The sequence below is a fragment of the Lissotriton vulgaris genome, chromosome 6 (genome assembly GCF_964263255.1).
Source record: "Lissotriton vulgaris chromosome 6, aLisVul1.2, whole genome shotgun sequence".
NCBI classification, from domain to species: domain Eukaryota; kingdom Metazoa; phylum Chordata; class Amphibia; order Caudata; family Salamandridae; genus Lissotriton; species Lissotriton vulgaris.
The window spans coordinates 619,161,416-619,176,652 of NC_141694.1; the positions used below are offsets into that span (position 1 = coordinate 619,161,416).

Sequence of the window (15,237 nt, forward strand, 5' to 3'; positions counted from 1 at the left end):
CCATTCTTTACAATATTCAGCACCCACCTGTCTAGCGTGATTTTTGTCCACTCTTCCAGATGAAACCGTACACTCCACCACGCCTCCCCCCCTCTCCCCCCACCCCACCCGAGTGGGTAGCAGATATCGGGGAAGCAAGTGCTCACTTCTGTTGCTGTTGCTTGGCAGCAGATGTGGACTGTCTCGAATTGCCACCTCTTCCTCTACCAGGACAACGCTGGGAGAATTGGAACTTCCTTGGTTTTGTTGGGAGGGCCATTGAGGGGTTTGAACCCTCTGTTGATTGTCGTCTGTCGTAAGGACAGTACCGTCTCCTGAAGTCCTTCCTCTTTTCAAGACCGACAGCTTTAACCGTATCCAGCTCGGTTTCCATTCGAGACATCTCATCATCGGCATGTGACCCGAAGAGTGATGACCCAGTGAATGGAAGGTTAAGAATTCAATGCTGTGTTTCGGGTTTCAGTCCTGTGAGCCTCAGCCACGCTGGGCGTCGAGCACAGATCCCATGCAAGTAGCCATGTTCAGCTAGATCTGACGCATCCGCCGTTGCGCTGATCACTTGATTGGCTACTAGGCCACCTTCATGCAGGATTTCAAGAAAATCATGTTTGTCCTCTGTAAGGAGCTTCTCTGTAGACAGAGAGTCTCATAATGAGCGATTATATCGACCCAGCAGGGTCGAGGCACTGGCTACTTTCATGTAGGAAGCCGAGGTAGTACACATTCTCTTCTCCCTACAGAGTCCATAGCTTTACTGCCTATCAGATGATGATGCTGGCCCTGTCTGATTCTTTCGTGCAGCCGACACAATAACAGAGTCCGGTGGAGGGTCAGCCCTCAGGAAGAAGGGGTCATTATCCGGAGCCTTATAGATCCTAGATGGTACAGCCCTCACCGCTGCTGGAGTAAGAAACTTGTGCAACGCAGGCTCCAGCAATCCAGGCACTAGAGGAAGCAAAGGTCTCAAGGAGGACTTTTGGTGCAAGGTTTCAAATATCACTGATATCTTGGTGGTAGAAACCGGCAATTCAATGTGGAGTTTAGCAGCCCCACGGCCGAGAACTTCAGTAAAGGTCAGAACATCATCAAAGGGCGATATTCTGCTTGGAGGAGATGAGGAAAGAATCGGAGAATAGTCTGCCTTGGAATCCGACGACCCTGTGGAAGACCGATGGCTCCGCCTTCTAGAATATCGGCGCGTGATGATCTACTCCTAGGAGAGCATGATGATCTCCTCAACGATGGGGACCTTCTCGGCGTGACCTGCTTGCGTCTCCCTGAAGAATACACCCACTGTTTCAAAGTTGACCTTGACCTTCATGAGACCGTGGAAGGTTAATCCTGTGGATCTTCCACTCTCGGATATCTCCCAGCCATCTTGGCGAGATATTGGTCGGTTGGGCTGCAGACGGTGCTGGTGAGGGCTCTGGAGATAATTGTATGATCTGAAGCCCTGGAGAGGAAGAAGAACTCCCTGAAGTCTACACCGGAGAGTCACAAGTCAAACGGTCCTCCGACAACGCTCTAGGTCTCTTCGCTGGAAGAGAAACTGATTTAGACCTCCTCTACATCGACCTGGATATCGATCTCCTAGACCCAGAAGGCCTTTTCCTTGATCCTGACGTCGATCTCCTCGACGGAGATCTTTTCGACATAGATCTTTTCGGAGTCAACGGCATGTGTCTCGACGTCGAGTGACTGGTTCTCTTCGGCGTCGAAGGCCTTGGTGTTGAATGAATTCTACGTCGGAGCCAGTGGACCTCCTGCCGTCGACGGCGATCTCAACGTCAGTCCAGAGCCTCTCGGTGGCGAACTTCGACGCCGATAGGTCGACATCGAGTCCCGACCTCTTGCAGTCGTAGGCGAGCCAGACTTGGACCGCCTACGTGTGGATGGAGACCTCATCCTCCGTTTCTTCTCACCTTGTCTCAACTGCGCAGGACGTCTTGACGACGAGGGACGCTTCGAGGGCGAGGGATGTTTCGACGGCGATAGACGTCTCGACATCGATTTCGACACCGACTCTGAGCACAGAGGTACCATGGTTGAAGATCTGTCCCTCGACGGAGAAGGAGACCAATGCCTTCTTTTTTCACCTCTTTCCTTGTGCTCTTTAGGATGAGAAGTGGGTTTTCTGGAATGATGCTCTTCTCGCCCACTCAGTTTCTCCTCTCTCATGAAGGGAATGCAGCTTGTTCTTCTCCCTCTCTCCAAGGGTCCTCTTGGAAAACTTGCTGCAGTGATAACATTGGTCTGGCTTGTGGGATGAAGGCAAACAAGCAATACAGACCGAATGAGGGTCTGACTTGGCCATCTTTTTACCACAGGCCGGGCTCCCGCACGTGGGCGGGACTATTCAGTGCTTATGGCTTTGATGATTATCCCCTGGAAGAGAAATATTTTCCCCCTTGTCGTATTCTATCTACATACTATGTATGAGAGCATTTGTGCAGACGGGGAGGAGGTTGAGGGGGTGGGGGGAAGGGGGGCGGGGCGTATATGAGGTTCCTGGGGCAAGAGTCATCTGAAATGTGTGGTAATAACTACACCTATTGTGATGAATGGGTTATGTGACTGTGGATATGGTTAGAGCCCAGTCATGACCTGTTCTCATTGGATATGGTTTTATACTTACGACTTCTCTTTAACCCTGTCAACATATGGATGATGTGCTGAAAGTCTGGCACAGGAAAATATTGTGGGAATGTTGGTGTGATGGGTGCATATTATGAGGTAAACCACTAGGATAATGCAGTATGCCTTACCGTGCTAGTTGATTCTGCTATGATACATGGCATAATTGCCCCTGGATTGAGCAATAGGTCATTACATAATGATCTATAACAATAGTGTAGGAGTACTCAAAATGCTAATTTAATCCTCTTAGGTGTCAACTGTGGGGAACACGGTCACCCCATTTCAATATGGATGACTACTGTGTTGCAGTATCCAAGTGAACAGAGGGAGTCCTTATGAAACTTGATATTGGGAATACTTACATATACGGTATGCTGGATCTATATTGAAAAATAGGACAATTGGAATTAATTAGCAATCTCAATACATTTGGAGCAATTTTGACTTAAACAGACTCCCTTCTTTCCATTTTGTTACATGATTTCACAATGAGGATTTGCTGGTGTATAAGTTTAGCCCTAGGCCATATGTTTAGTTTTGGATGTGGAAGATGTAGCTAGGCAGGACCATTTTTGTTTAGGATGTCTTGCATACAACTACCAACATGTGTGTGTTTGCATTAATGGATTATGGGATCCTTATGGAAGGACTGCATTTTTTTATTATCTGGTTTATTAAAATTGAATTTATGTTATATGTAGTTTGTGATTGTTTGTTATGTTTGTGGTTTATGATGTATTTGATCTATTCTTTACAGCTGTGGGGAAGTTCAACGTTCTTTAACAAAACACATAGGCTGTTGTCTTGGTTGCTTTTATGAAAGAAATTCGAAATACAACAAAGAATAATTTGAAAATATAAGTAATTAAGGATTGATCAGGTCTTGGGTGCATAATTTTGTCTATGATCTTCATTTGTTTCTGCCAAGCAGCAGTATTATATCCACGGCTGATACCGTGAATGATGTGCACCAAACTGTGACTAATAAGGAACTATCTGGGAGGTGGGGCTCTGAGGGTGTGCTGTTGGTGTTTACACAAGTGGTTGTGTTTCTCCTGGGTGACTTCCCCTCACGCAGCAGTGAAACTATCAGAGACCTTGGTCCCCCGACCTGTTCTCAGACAGAAGTCTTGCTTTGCTCTCCAGACTGATGTACACCTGCAGTTTGACACTTTGGTACACTCAATCTCCCCTTTTTTATAATCCATTTTCAGACACACGTTATTTAGTGTCTCATGTCTTTGAGATTTATGCTGTGTATGCAGCTTCTTTTAAAGTGCCCACTCCTTTGTCCAGGGAGCAGTCTGTGAGAGCAGGATTGAGTCCACAACTCTAATTCTGATAGCCTCACAACACAAGCCATGAGTAGAGCATCATACCTGGATGCAAGCTTCACTGATATATGCCTAGCAAAAGGTTATTAAGACCCCAGTCCTCCTCATTATTATTCCCAATCTCTTCAGTGTTTCCCTTATCATCCCCTTCATCTCACTGACAATGTGCCCAGGCCACACAGATCAGGGACATTTCCAGACTCAAGGAGCCTGGCTACCCCTTTCTTTAGAGTGTGTGTATGTCTGTGTTCCACCCAGCTCTCAGGAATGCATGCAATCCACAAATCTGTATGGGATGGCTCTTCCACCTCTATTTGCTTTTCCGAGGCCCTAGGTTCCAACAAGGAAACCACCAGCCTACATATACTGAACCACAGCCAGGCACACATACATTACCGCAAACACTACACATAGCTACACACTGACATTATGTAGTTCAAGGGTGAGTTAGTACACAGCAGGAGAACTTTCCAATCTTGGGCCTGTATGTCCTACTTCAGTGAGACAAGCAAGATATCAAAAAAAGCTTTTGAAGCACAAAATTGGAGGAATCTACATGTAGAGACGAAAGATATAGGAAAGGGGAACACGTTTGTTTTGAAGCTGGACTGCACTGCACTGCTGTATGCCAAATCCACACCAATTGTGGGGACTGCGAGAGCAATCTCAGTACCATACACAGCGGACAGAGAAATTAAGCAAGGACGACCCTGTCCACACCCCTCAGTGGAACAGCAATAGATCCATTCGCAATCGAGCTACGGGCAAAGCAAACCAGATTAGAAGAGTAATTGTGTAACATAGATAACAGTAAAAAGCAGCCTTATTTTGATCACAGAACCTTCACCAACATATAGTAGCATACTAAATGCTTGATGTGGGTGAGGATTCTATATCCAAAATAAGGACACTTTTCTCTTTACACAATTTCTTTTCTAACATTTTTCACCATCTTTATGGTGTTTTGCATGTAATATTGGGAGCAGGTTGAAGCAACCCCTTATCTCTCTCACTCCCCTTTCCTGTGGTTTGATGGAAACCCACCTAGACAGGAAAGAACATTCAATGGGATCGTGGTGGGTAACACAACCCACAATATGTCTATCCGCAGATGACAGTGATAGTTCTAGAGGCCCTACATGTTAAAGTAGAGAAGGACATCTATGTATTAGAAAGAATCTACACCATGTCTGGTCTTGAAGTAAACAGGAGTAAGTCCTACATTTGCTCAACACAAAACATGGATGCACAGCCCCTTCCAGAAATCGCAGAGATTGAAATGGAAAATATTACAATGAGAAAGCTGGTGGTACAAATGTACTAAATTTCAATACAAGGCCTGCACTGCAGTGAAAAAAAGTGAAATTAGCTTCCGGAATAAATTGCCACTCAACAAGAGGGAAACTAGCCATTTCTAAAATGGAGGTGCTACAACACCTATTCTATTACGTTGCAACACTGTTAATATGCATTCCCAAATAAATGTTCAGGGAATTCAATAAAATGCTGCTAGAATTAATATGCCGGGAAATGAGACAGAGTAGCACTGACCAAATTGAAATTGTCAGCAAAGTTATATAACGCAGCTGTGCAAATGAGTTGCCGACTAGATCTATAATTATTTAAACCGAGAGGAAGGCAGGACACGCCCCCAGGCTATTAGAAACCCTCAGCTACAGTTGTAATCGTTGGAGACAAAGGACAAAGACAAAACCCTTTTAGGCTTGTGCTATCCCACACAGAGATTGCAGGCCCTCCAGCAGGGGGTACTACAGCTCAGGGAAGAGAACAGGATCATTCAGATAGGATGCTTATATAAAGGAGGAATGCTTAAAACTTTCAGCGCTGTAACGGATGAATATGGGTTTGCGCAAGTACATTTTCTGCTGTATAGTGGTAAGAGCTGTAATACTGCAAAGATGGAAGATGGAACTCTCCAAACCACCCACACACATAGGGTTACAGCTGATTTGCACAACCAGAGGCACTGTCAGGGTGATTATGTGATTTTATAGGGCCATTCATCAACAGGCAAAAGGCGCACTAGATTACCTGGAGGATAAATGGAGTGCAGCCGTTGGCAGACCTATAAAAGACACAGAATGGGAACACGTACCGATAAAAACAAACACCCACGAGACTACCAAATTCTACCCAGGGGTGCAGTCGAACTGCTCAAGAAGTATTAACGGGGATTTTCATCATATGATATGGAATTTCCATGGCCTCAGAAAATTTTGGGCGACAATAGCAAATCAGCTTAACAGGACCACAAACCGATAGAACATGAGAAAAAAAAATCAGTAGCAGATTTACAGAACTTGCTTTAATCATAACTAAAAGACAAATTGTGATGAGCTGGAAAGCAAAGTAATCACGATCCACAGTAAGATGGCAATGGGATGTTTTCAAATGGAAAGCATCCTCCATCATTTGGAATGACAAAAGGGAATGAGAAAGACAGAGTTGTCAGAGGGCTGGGACACAACAGTAACCGAGATTAGAAATAGTAACACGGAAAAAGAACAACCCCAGGACCTAGTAATGAAATGCTAACTGAAGGAAAATGTGGTTGGGGGAATATGAAGAGAGTGAGCGTAAGAAAATGAAGACAACTTGCACAGAAGTCCGATCATGGCCTGGAGTGTCGGGCAAATACCCACCCAGGAAGGTGTACAACCTCTGGAAAAGCTTGCACTGAGCTATTACCACTAAAATTCACAAATAGAGGCAGAATATATGAAGTATGACCCGATTCTAGTTTCCCATGAGGTGCATTAGTTGCAAAGCAGAGTCCCCCCTCGGGTCATAATGAAACTGGGCGCCCGTCGGGATAATGTCAACACAATAGTGTTCTTTATGTATGTAAAGTACCATTCTTGCTTTAGTTATGTCTATTGAGGAGACCCTCCTAATGAAAGTTAAATGTATAGCTTTCTATATAGTTGAATGAACCAGTGGCCTGGGGTGAAGTGCCTGGGTTTACTAATGAAAAGCACAAATATACACTGTACAATCCAGCATTCAATGGTCCATTTCGCAGCAGTTTTTCTTTTACTAGCAGCATAGGGCATATTTGGTACGTACAAGCTTATCTCACATCGTGAATATGTAAAAACCCTGTCTGGAATTGGCTTAGAGCCATGAAAAAACACTAAGAAATGCAATGGTTTAGTGCACCAGAAACAGACTACCTTAGGTACAAACTATGGGAGAAGAAACAAAACTTCTCGATCCCTCGTCAAGCATATCTCAAGATACGAACTTTGGGCCTCATTTATAATATTTTGATACACGGAGGTGCAGCAAGCATTCCTGATGCGCTGCAGCACGTACAATTAAAAAGGGCAGGAATGGTCCATATATACAAAATACAGCACATTTTTGTCCTTCTCCCCTGAACAGGTGCACAAATAGCAGCTGTGCGCCAGCGCAGACATCCATGCGTCATTTCGCAAGAGTGCCTATGCTGAGGGGATGATTGTTTTTGAGAAGGAAGGGACACATTCCTGCACAAAAACAATAATTTAATGTATTTTCCTCTTTCTATGCGTGCTGCAGAATGCAGTGCAGCATGCATAAAAAGACGGAAAAAAGGGGAGAAATAAAAGTATTTCTCCTTGTTGCGCCTCCTTACGCCTCTCCTGGGGAGGCGTAGGATTTTGACACCTTTCCAGGATTACTAAATTTTGTAAATTTGGGAACGAGTCAAGTTCCATGGATGTTGCGTGGGAACAGCAACACCCATGGAATGTCCCTTTCACGTGGAGTTATGCGTGAAAGGGAAACATTTACAAGGCCATGAAAAATCACGCAGGGTGACTTTATATGGCCTTGAAAATATAGGGAAGCCCATTACGCTGCTGATTCATCAATAAAAGTGACGCACTGGCGTAGCAATGGGCTTGTAATTAAGACCCTTATGGTTTATAGCGTACTTCATCTACACAGTAATCAACCTTTGAGGAAACGTGCTTGATTGAACAGCCAAGCATCGGTTCAAGTGTATTCAAATTTCATGTGAGTGAAAGGGTGAGTGTGGCAGATTTACTCATAAGAGTCCCTGGTGAAATACATATACTTTGTGCTCGATTTGAGCAGGTGGTCTCTGGTGCTTGGCAGTGGAACTTAACCTCTTCGAGGCCCCTGGCCGTCTGTCGTCACAGTGGGCATGTGAGGAGGACTGCCGGGGCCGTCCGAACCGTGAACACGTAATTTCTTTCAGCACCGCAGCGGAATGTCTGCCGCTGCGCAGAGGTTAATTGTCAGCACCGCCAGTTATGACAGTCTGCACTGTTTATCTTAATCTAAATTAGAGTGTAACACAATAGTTGTTTATGATTTTAACAACAATTTAAAATGACTAATATCTGCTGCCCAATTCATTATTGTAGCCTTGGGGCCTGGAGTAGACTGAGATTCCATACTTGCAGGGTGTGTTAATTAGAAATTGTGTTGATTCCGTCACTGGCGGCACACACAGGGGCAATGAGTAGTGCAAGCTGCAGTGGCCTCTTGATGAGGGCCCCTGCACCTATTTGTTTTACAAATTAAGCACTGCATATACACCTGGCAACCTAAACCATGCAAGAGGAGTCATTTGTTTTGAGGTAGGCCGACAAGGACACCAAGTGGACCATGATAAACAGGTAACTCAAATTAGTATCTAGCAACTGCACATGATTTTATATGCCGAGGCTCAGAATGGTGTAATAGGTGGGTGACAACACCATGCAACAAGACACTTCTACATCACTGCACACAATTCCGCATATTTGGACTTTTTGTTCACCAAATGATGACCTTGGAAGCTGTATATCTGAAACCCTCCCTGTTCCCAATGGTAATGGGATAAATTCTATCACTTTAGTGGTCATGCCTCAACGAACTTCAGTGGCTCAGCATCTGGGCCACATTGACGAAGTAAGAAGCCTGTTGTCTAGCCCAGATCAGAGTGATCAAATTGAGTGTCATGGGTTTGTGTCCATTCCTTATCCGCATATGGAATGGGTGGGAAAGACGGAGAAGCATCCACAATAGCCTACTACTATTTTATGCAAATGTTAAAAGGTAATAAGGACCATTTTTGCTTTCATATACACAGATAAAATATCAATCTAAGGGCTTCCTTGTTCTGTAAACATGCCTTTCAGAAATGCATGATTTAGCTAGTACTCCTGAATGTCACCCGACTCCGTGATGAATGTGTCTGTGACGTCGAAGTCATATGACTAACTGCACACAAGTTTAATCAACCAATGTGAAATCTTTTGTAAACGTCTGGAAAATTAGAACAATTTTGTTCCCCTTGACTGCTCAGATAAAAGACTGCTGTGCTGGTGTTTGTCAGATATGCACAGTCTTGTCTAGAAGGTAGGTCTGAAAGACTTGGTAGTTCCACGCCCAATGTCTGTAGTTCATGAACACAGTCATGCGACAGACTAAAACTGGAAGCCAAAAAGGAACAGTAATTTGATGGTCCTCTTTCTGCTGCTTGGCATTCTGGGAAAGAATGCTCATTTACCAACTAATTGGCTAAATACATGCACACTTTTATGGCTTTGCACCATAGATGTTTTGCCACTGCAAAGAAACTTTGTAAAAGCGAAACAGCAATATTTACTCAAATTCGAATGCACCTTCATGTGGAAAGAGGATAACATCTGGCTGATCAGTCACCAAGTGGGATACAATAGGGTTTGCCCATCTAATCTTCCCCAATCTTTTGCTTTTTGATCACCTTGTTATCAACTTCTTCCTGTGGATTTAGCATCATAATCTGTGACTCGCCCACAGTAAACTCATGGTAAATGGACCGCACTTGTTTACCACCAGTGTCCGCCTTTCAAGATAAGTGCGCTGTGACGCAGCAAAGTTAAGAGGCACTTGGCTGGTTACAATTGGACCTGTGTGAGGGCTGTGCATGGGAGACTCCTGCCATGCGCAGCCTGGTAACTGAGTAGTCATTTTCCTTCTAAGCCCACTTTGGTTCTCCCTTAGTTTTGCCTATTAGATATTTTAGGCTGCCTTTGCGTTGCACATCCACACATAACACATTTGTTTTCGTGATATTATTTTAGGAATACGCTGTACAAGTTGTTTGTTATTCAGTGATTCATCTCACGAGCCAATCTGCACATTATGGATAAGGTTGCATAACCATAACAATAATGATGTACTGTTTTCTTTTGCCCAGTCAGCAACAGCTCCTAATGTTCTAGGTTGCCAAAATCACCTGTGCTCTAGGAAAGTGATGTGTTCAGGTGAGGCACTGTGAGCTAGCCAGGATTTAGGCTGACTGATAATGGCATTGTAGAGAGACTCAGTCCCTACATTCGGATATCCAGTCATCCAAAGGACAGTTCTGAGACAACTGTACACAGGTAGCCTGGCGCAGAGGGAACTCTGTAGGATTGGATATAGGGAAAGTCAGTGTGGTTACTGTCTTGCCTGCAGTGACACTCAATTATACCCGGGGGCAGTCGGGAAGGGAGGCCAAGTGATACCATGCAGACCAAAAGAAAGGGAAAAGCAATGAGGAACAAAATCAAGAAAACGAAAGGCACCTATTCTCCAAGCTCAGCCGGAAAACCGCTTTTTGATTATTCACTGTGCCCAAGGGAGCACCCCATAATGCCCTGCAGGGCTTTACCATTCAGCTAATTTTCTCCTCTCGTGGTGTCCCCAGGATGGTGGGGCCACCATCAAAAAAGGGCAGGGGAGCTCCCCTCATGGGCCCAAGGAGATGTTTTTAATAGTGCTGACTTCAAGTTTGTCGGGACTCAACATTTTCCCTGAATTTTCAAGCACTCTCAAGGCTGGAGCATGTGCTCTTCAGTTGAGAGTGCACTGAGAAAATGCCTTCTTAAAACAGCGGAATAGTAACCTTGAAGGTTGTCATTATGAACTTGATGGTGCAAACATAATTCAGCTTGTGCAAATCTGAGAAATCTGGCAGATCCTGATGGTTTGACAGACAGTTGGTAAGTATTCAATAATCCTGGAAAAGATAGATAGAGGGGACAGGCCGTTAGTTGGCAGAAGAAGGGTCAGAACTGTGTTCTTCAAAGCAGTAATAAGATCACAGACAACTTGAATCATTCTGAGCAGATGTTTGTACAGTGTTTGCATTTACATAGAGCTTTTTCAACCACATGTTAGTCACAAAGCTCTTTCCAGGTCGACGAGATAGAAACAAATCTATTTTTGTATGGTTGCAAAGGTAACGGATGGTGAATTGTTTGACAAGTCTTGAGGTCATGCATGTAGGAGTGCTACAACCATGTTGTAGAATGCACGTGACAGCATTGTGCTACATGAATAAAGTAGCCAAAGAGTGCATGAGATAGGATTGCCTCTTACATATACAGACCTGTAGTTCTTGTAGGTTTCATTCAGTTGGTGTTTTGAGAAACAGCCAGGAACATATAACCGTTCTAAATGACAGGTGGTTTTGGATTAAACATTTGTATTGTAGGTGCATATTCAAAAACCTGCATATCTGTGGAGACAAATAGCATCCATCCAGTTGAGATTTTTCTTTTTTTTTTTTTTTACAGCAGAATGGTGGTCACTTAGGATTATAATCCAACTATCCGCTGGTGAAAAACAGACTCTGTTCTATAGCACACCCAGTGGGTGAGGCAATGAAGTTTTAATTAAATTCTTCTAGCAATGGTTAACCAGTGCAAGGCCTTGAGAGCAGCAGCGATATGTTCTGTTCTGCTCAACTTTAGTAAGTCTTTCAGCACCATTCATTAGCCACTGTAATTTGCAGATTCTGTATTTTGGCAGTCCAATTTGTACCCTAATCTTGTTGAATAGTCCAATGTGAGAGAAGTTCTTGCGTAGGACTCCCATGGTGAAAAGTGTTTTTGACCTCTTGGTTAACCTGTGGTTGCAGTGACAGACTGGAATATATGATTAGACCAAGGTTTGCCATCTCTGCCGAGGTATTTGGGAATAGTACCAAAAAGTTATGCGGGACAGCAGCGGAAGCATCATTTTGATGTTGAACAAGCGTGTTGGTTTACAAGCGGGCGAGAGACTGAAAAGAGGTTTGAAAGTAGAAAGACAAGGGTGATTAAAAGACCTGCTCCCACCACCCATTAACACGCTTAATGCTCCACAAAATAAGGTGTTCTCCAAAATGCAAAAGGGAAGTGGCATAGTGATTAATTCTCAGACTAATACAGCCAGGGACCAAACAAATCTCATTGCAAAAACACAATCACTCAAACTGAATTTGCGGAGAAGGGAGAGCCAATGAAAACCTCACTATGCTACCAAGACATGGTCAAACATTCGTCAACTGAAAACAAGCACTGCAGTTTTTGGATCGTATTGTATTGCTCGGTGAAATTCCTGTACCCAGCACTGGCGCTCATGGATGCGGATGCAAAAATGAGCCTCACCTGGTACTTCTGTAGGAGAGTCAATGATTGCCATTGCCTGACAAGGAATGTAGTGAACGAGGGCATGGGCACATTCAGCAGGCACAACACTGATAAAGGAAGCATGTTCCACTGTAGGAAAAATAGCAGAGATCTAAAAGAATATGGTTGGCAGGGTGGTCCCTGTTGTGGTCTAACCTAAACTAGTTTAACACTTCTTGTGACTCGGGTGTCTATCACCAACCCGAGTCACTACCCGATTTCTAAGATATTCAAGCGCATGGGGTAATTTCAAAGCCAATGAGCCAAATAACTTTTCTCCAACATGAAGGTATTTACAAATCATTGTTCGGAGATGGAGACAGTACTAAGCTGCCTGCTGCTTTTCCTCTTGTTGCTGTGGATAGATTAACAACAGCTTTGTTGCTCGAGGGACTCAACCTTACAATCAGTAAATGCTTGGATTGGGATAGGAGAAACTAAGTGCCATAGCTCAAAAAGGGCATAGGGGTTTGATCAAATTCAAATTCTGCCTTTAAACTACGCAAGCTCAATTTTGTAAGTTACTAGTTTATTACTACAGGACTAAGTTATTTCTCTCAAGCTACAACAAATAAAGTGAATCAATATCAAAGGTTCAAAATGCTGGTTCAAATTTATAGGGCATACAACAACAATTTTGTGTTTGTAGAGTAACAATCTGGAAATATTAAAAAACACATTTACAAACTACAATGGTTCATGAGGCTCCACCCATTTACCATTAATCATACTCACTCATCCACAAGTTGTCCGAGAACAAGTTGAATATTTCGTTCAGATTTTACAATGTCACTTGCTCGATTTTCAATATGAATTAAATCCACATTAATGATCTGAAACAAAATTAATTTATACACAGGTTAACTTCTGGGCAAAAGGATGCTACTTCCACCTTCATTTTTCTAAACAATTTTAAAACTTTTGGCCTGTCACCAAACTAAACATGAGACTCTTTATAATAAATGCAGTGCTTACAGTTTTAACCACCCACCTTTCTTCACGTTTCAAAGTATTAAAATGGAATACCAGAATGACATGTAGACAGCCTGCATTTAGGATTTGCCCTCAAAGGCCAATTTAAATTAATCATAAGAGTGCAGAAAGTTAGAAAAGAAAAATTACTTTTACATATAACATCAGCAATCTTTCATGGGCGTCTTCATTAAATTCATAAACATCGAATATCTCCACTTTTGAGTGGACTGATAGAATGATTTTTACAAAGCATAAAACACTTTACAATGACAAAACTGAATGCCTACATAAAGGCAACATTTTTATTGTCTTTTTCATAGGCGTTTATGAGTAAATATCCATAAGGTAGAGGAAAATTAAAGTGGGTCTAAAATAAAAACAACACAAGGGGTAACATTGCCAACATAAACCTCTTTTAATTTTCCCCTTTGGTAGAGAAAAATGAAAAAGCTACTTACTATTGATTATGCCTTATCTGGGAGAGACCCTAATTAGTAGCAAATTCTTTATCTTAGAATTATCCTCAAGTGTTGGAGTGAGTCCGGAAATTTTTTCGAGCAGTACCCAGTGTGCCAGAAGGTGGCTTCATTTGGCTCCATATGGCGTCGGCAGTGCCGGAAGTGAAGTGTGTGCTACCTATACAGGTGCCACCTCCGTACATGGACCCCAGTTACTTTCATAACTTTCCACACCAGGAGAGTGGAGCCTCGATGAAAACTGACCACTGGTGTGACAAACTGAGGCAGTTACAAGGGTGTTCCCTACACCTTAACTGTTTCACAGAGCGGGGAGGAAGGGAGGGTCGGTAAGAAATCTGCGGCTAGATAAAGTATCCACCAGACAAGATGTTACTGAAGGTAGTAACTTGTTCATCTGAAAGAGAATTGTAGCTGCAGATTCCTTACCTTAGAATAGATACCCAAGCAATACCTCCCCGGAGGTGGGACTAAGAAAACAATCAGATTAGAAAGTACTGCAACATCTAACAGGCGTAGTGCCATTCACAATGGACCGGACAGTAATGCTTGGTGAACGTGTGCCGTGATGCTCGCATTGCTGCCTGGCAGATGTCTAGAACTAGGATGCTGCGTGCTAACGCAGTGGTTGCAACCTTGGCTCTGGTACAGTGAGCCTGCAAGTCATCACTAGGTTACTTTTTGGCCAATGCGTAACATACTTTAAATCACAGGACAATTCATTGCAAGACTGTTCTTCTTCTATGTACCGCCCCCTTTTTTGCTACCAAAGAGCCAACAAAGAGTTGAATGTCTGCCCAGAATTCTCTCATGCAGTCATGGTAGAACTACAACGCTCTTTTTGGATCCAGGCGGTACAGTATCTCCTCCTCTTTGGAGGGCTGAAGAGGAGCAAAGAAAGTAGGCAGGGTGATTGTCTAGCCTACATGGAATGAAGTCACAACCTTCACAAGAAAGGGGGCAAGTGTCCAGAGGAACAGCTTGTCGAGATAGGAAGTAATGTACAGAGAGTGTGCTGAGGAATTTTGAATGGTGTAGGAGGAAACATGTTGCAGGCCTTTAAGGAACCTAGTCATTATAAGTGACTTAAAGAGAAAGGGTTGCTCCAAAAACAGCAAAAAATGCAGAGATGGCAGAAATGGAACCCATAACTGTGCCCGAAGCAGAGCCCTGCTGGGCCAAAGATAACACAAGCAATAGGACTTGAGATAGGGATGCAGAAAGGAGGTAAATGTTGTGGGAAGCATGCCATGACACAAACTTGTCACAACGTTAGGCATATGCCAACTTGGTGGAGGGACGCCTGGCTGCCAGAATCACGTTACAGACTTCTAAAGGAAGGTTAAAAACTGCAACCTTTGCCACTCAACCTCCAAGTAT

General features: G+C 43.6%; 1 protein-coding gene across 2 annotated transcripts in view; it reads right to left on the minus strand.

The window, feature by feature from the left end:
* The window catches only part of UFL1 (UFM1 specific ligase 1), a 288,697-nt gene that overhangs the window by 211,872 nt on the left and 61,588 nt on the right, over nucleotides 1–15,237 (minus strand). For both annotated transcript variants that reach the window (XM_086926636.1, XM_086926637.1), the window contains one exon: nucleotides 13,142–13,239. In XM_086926636.1, the coding sequence (XP_086782762.1) occupies nucleotides 13,142–13,239 (98 nt within the window). The remainder of the gene's footprint in view (nucleotides 1–13,141; nucleotides 13,240–15,237) is intronic.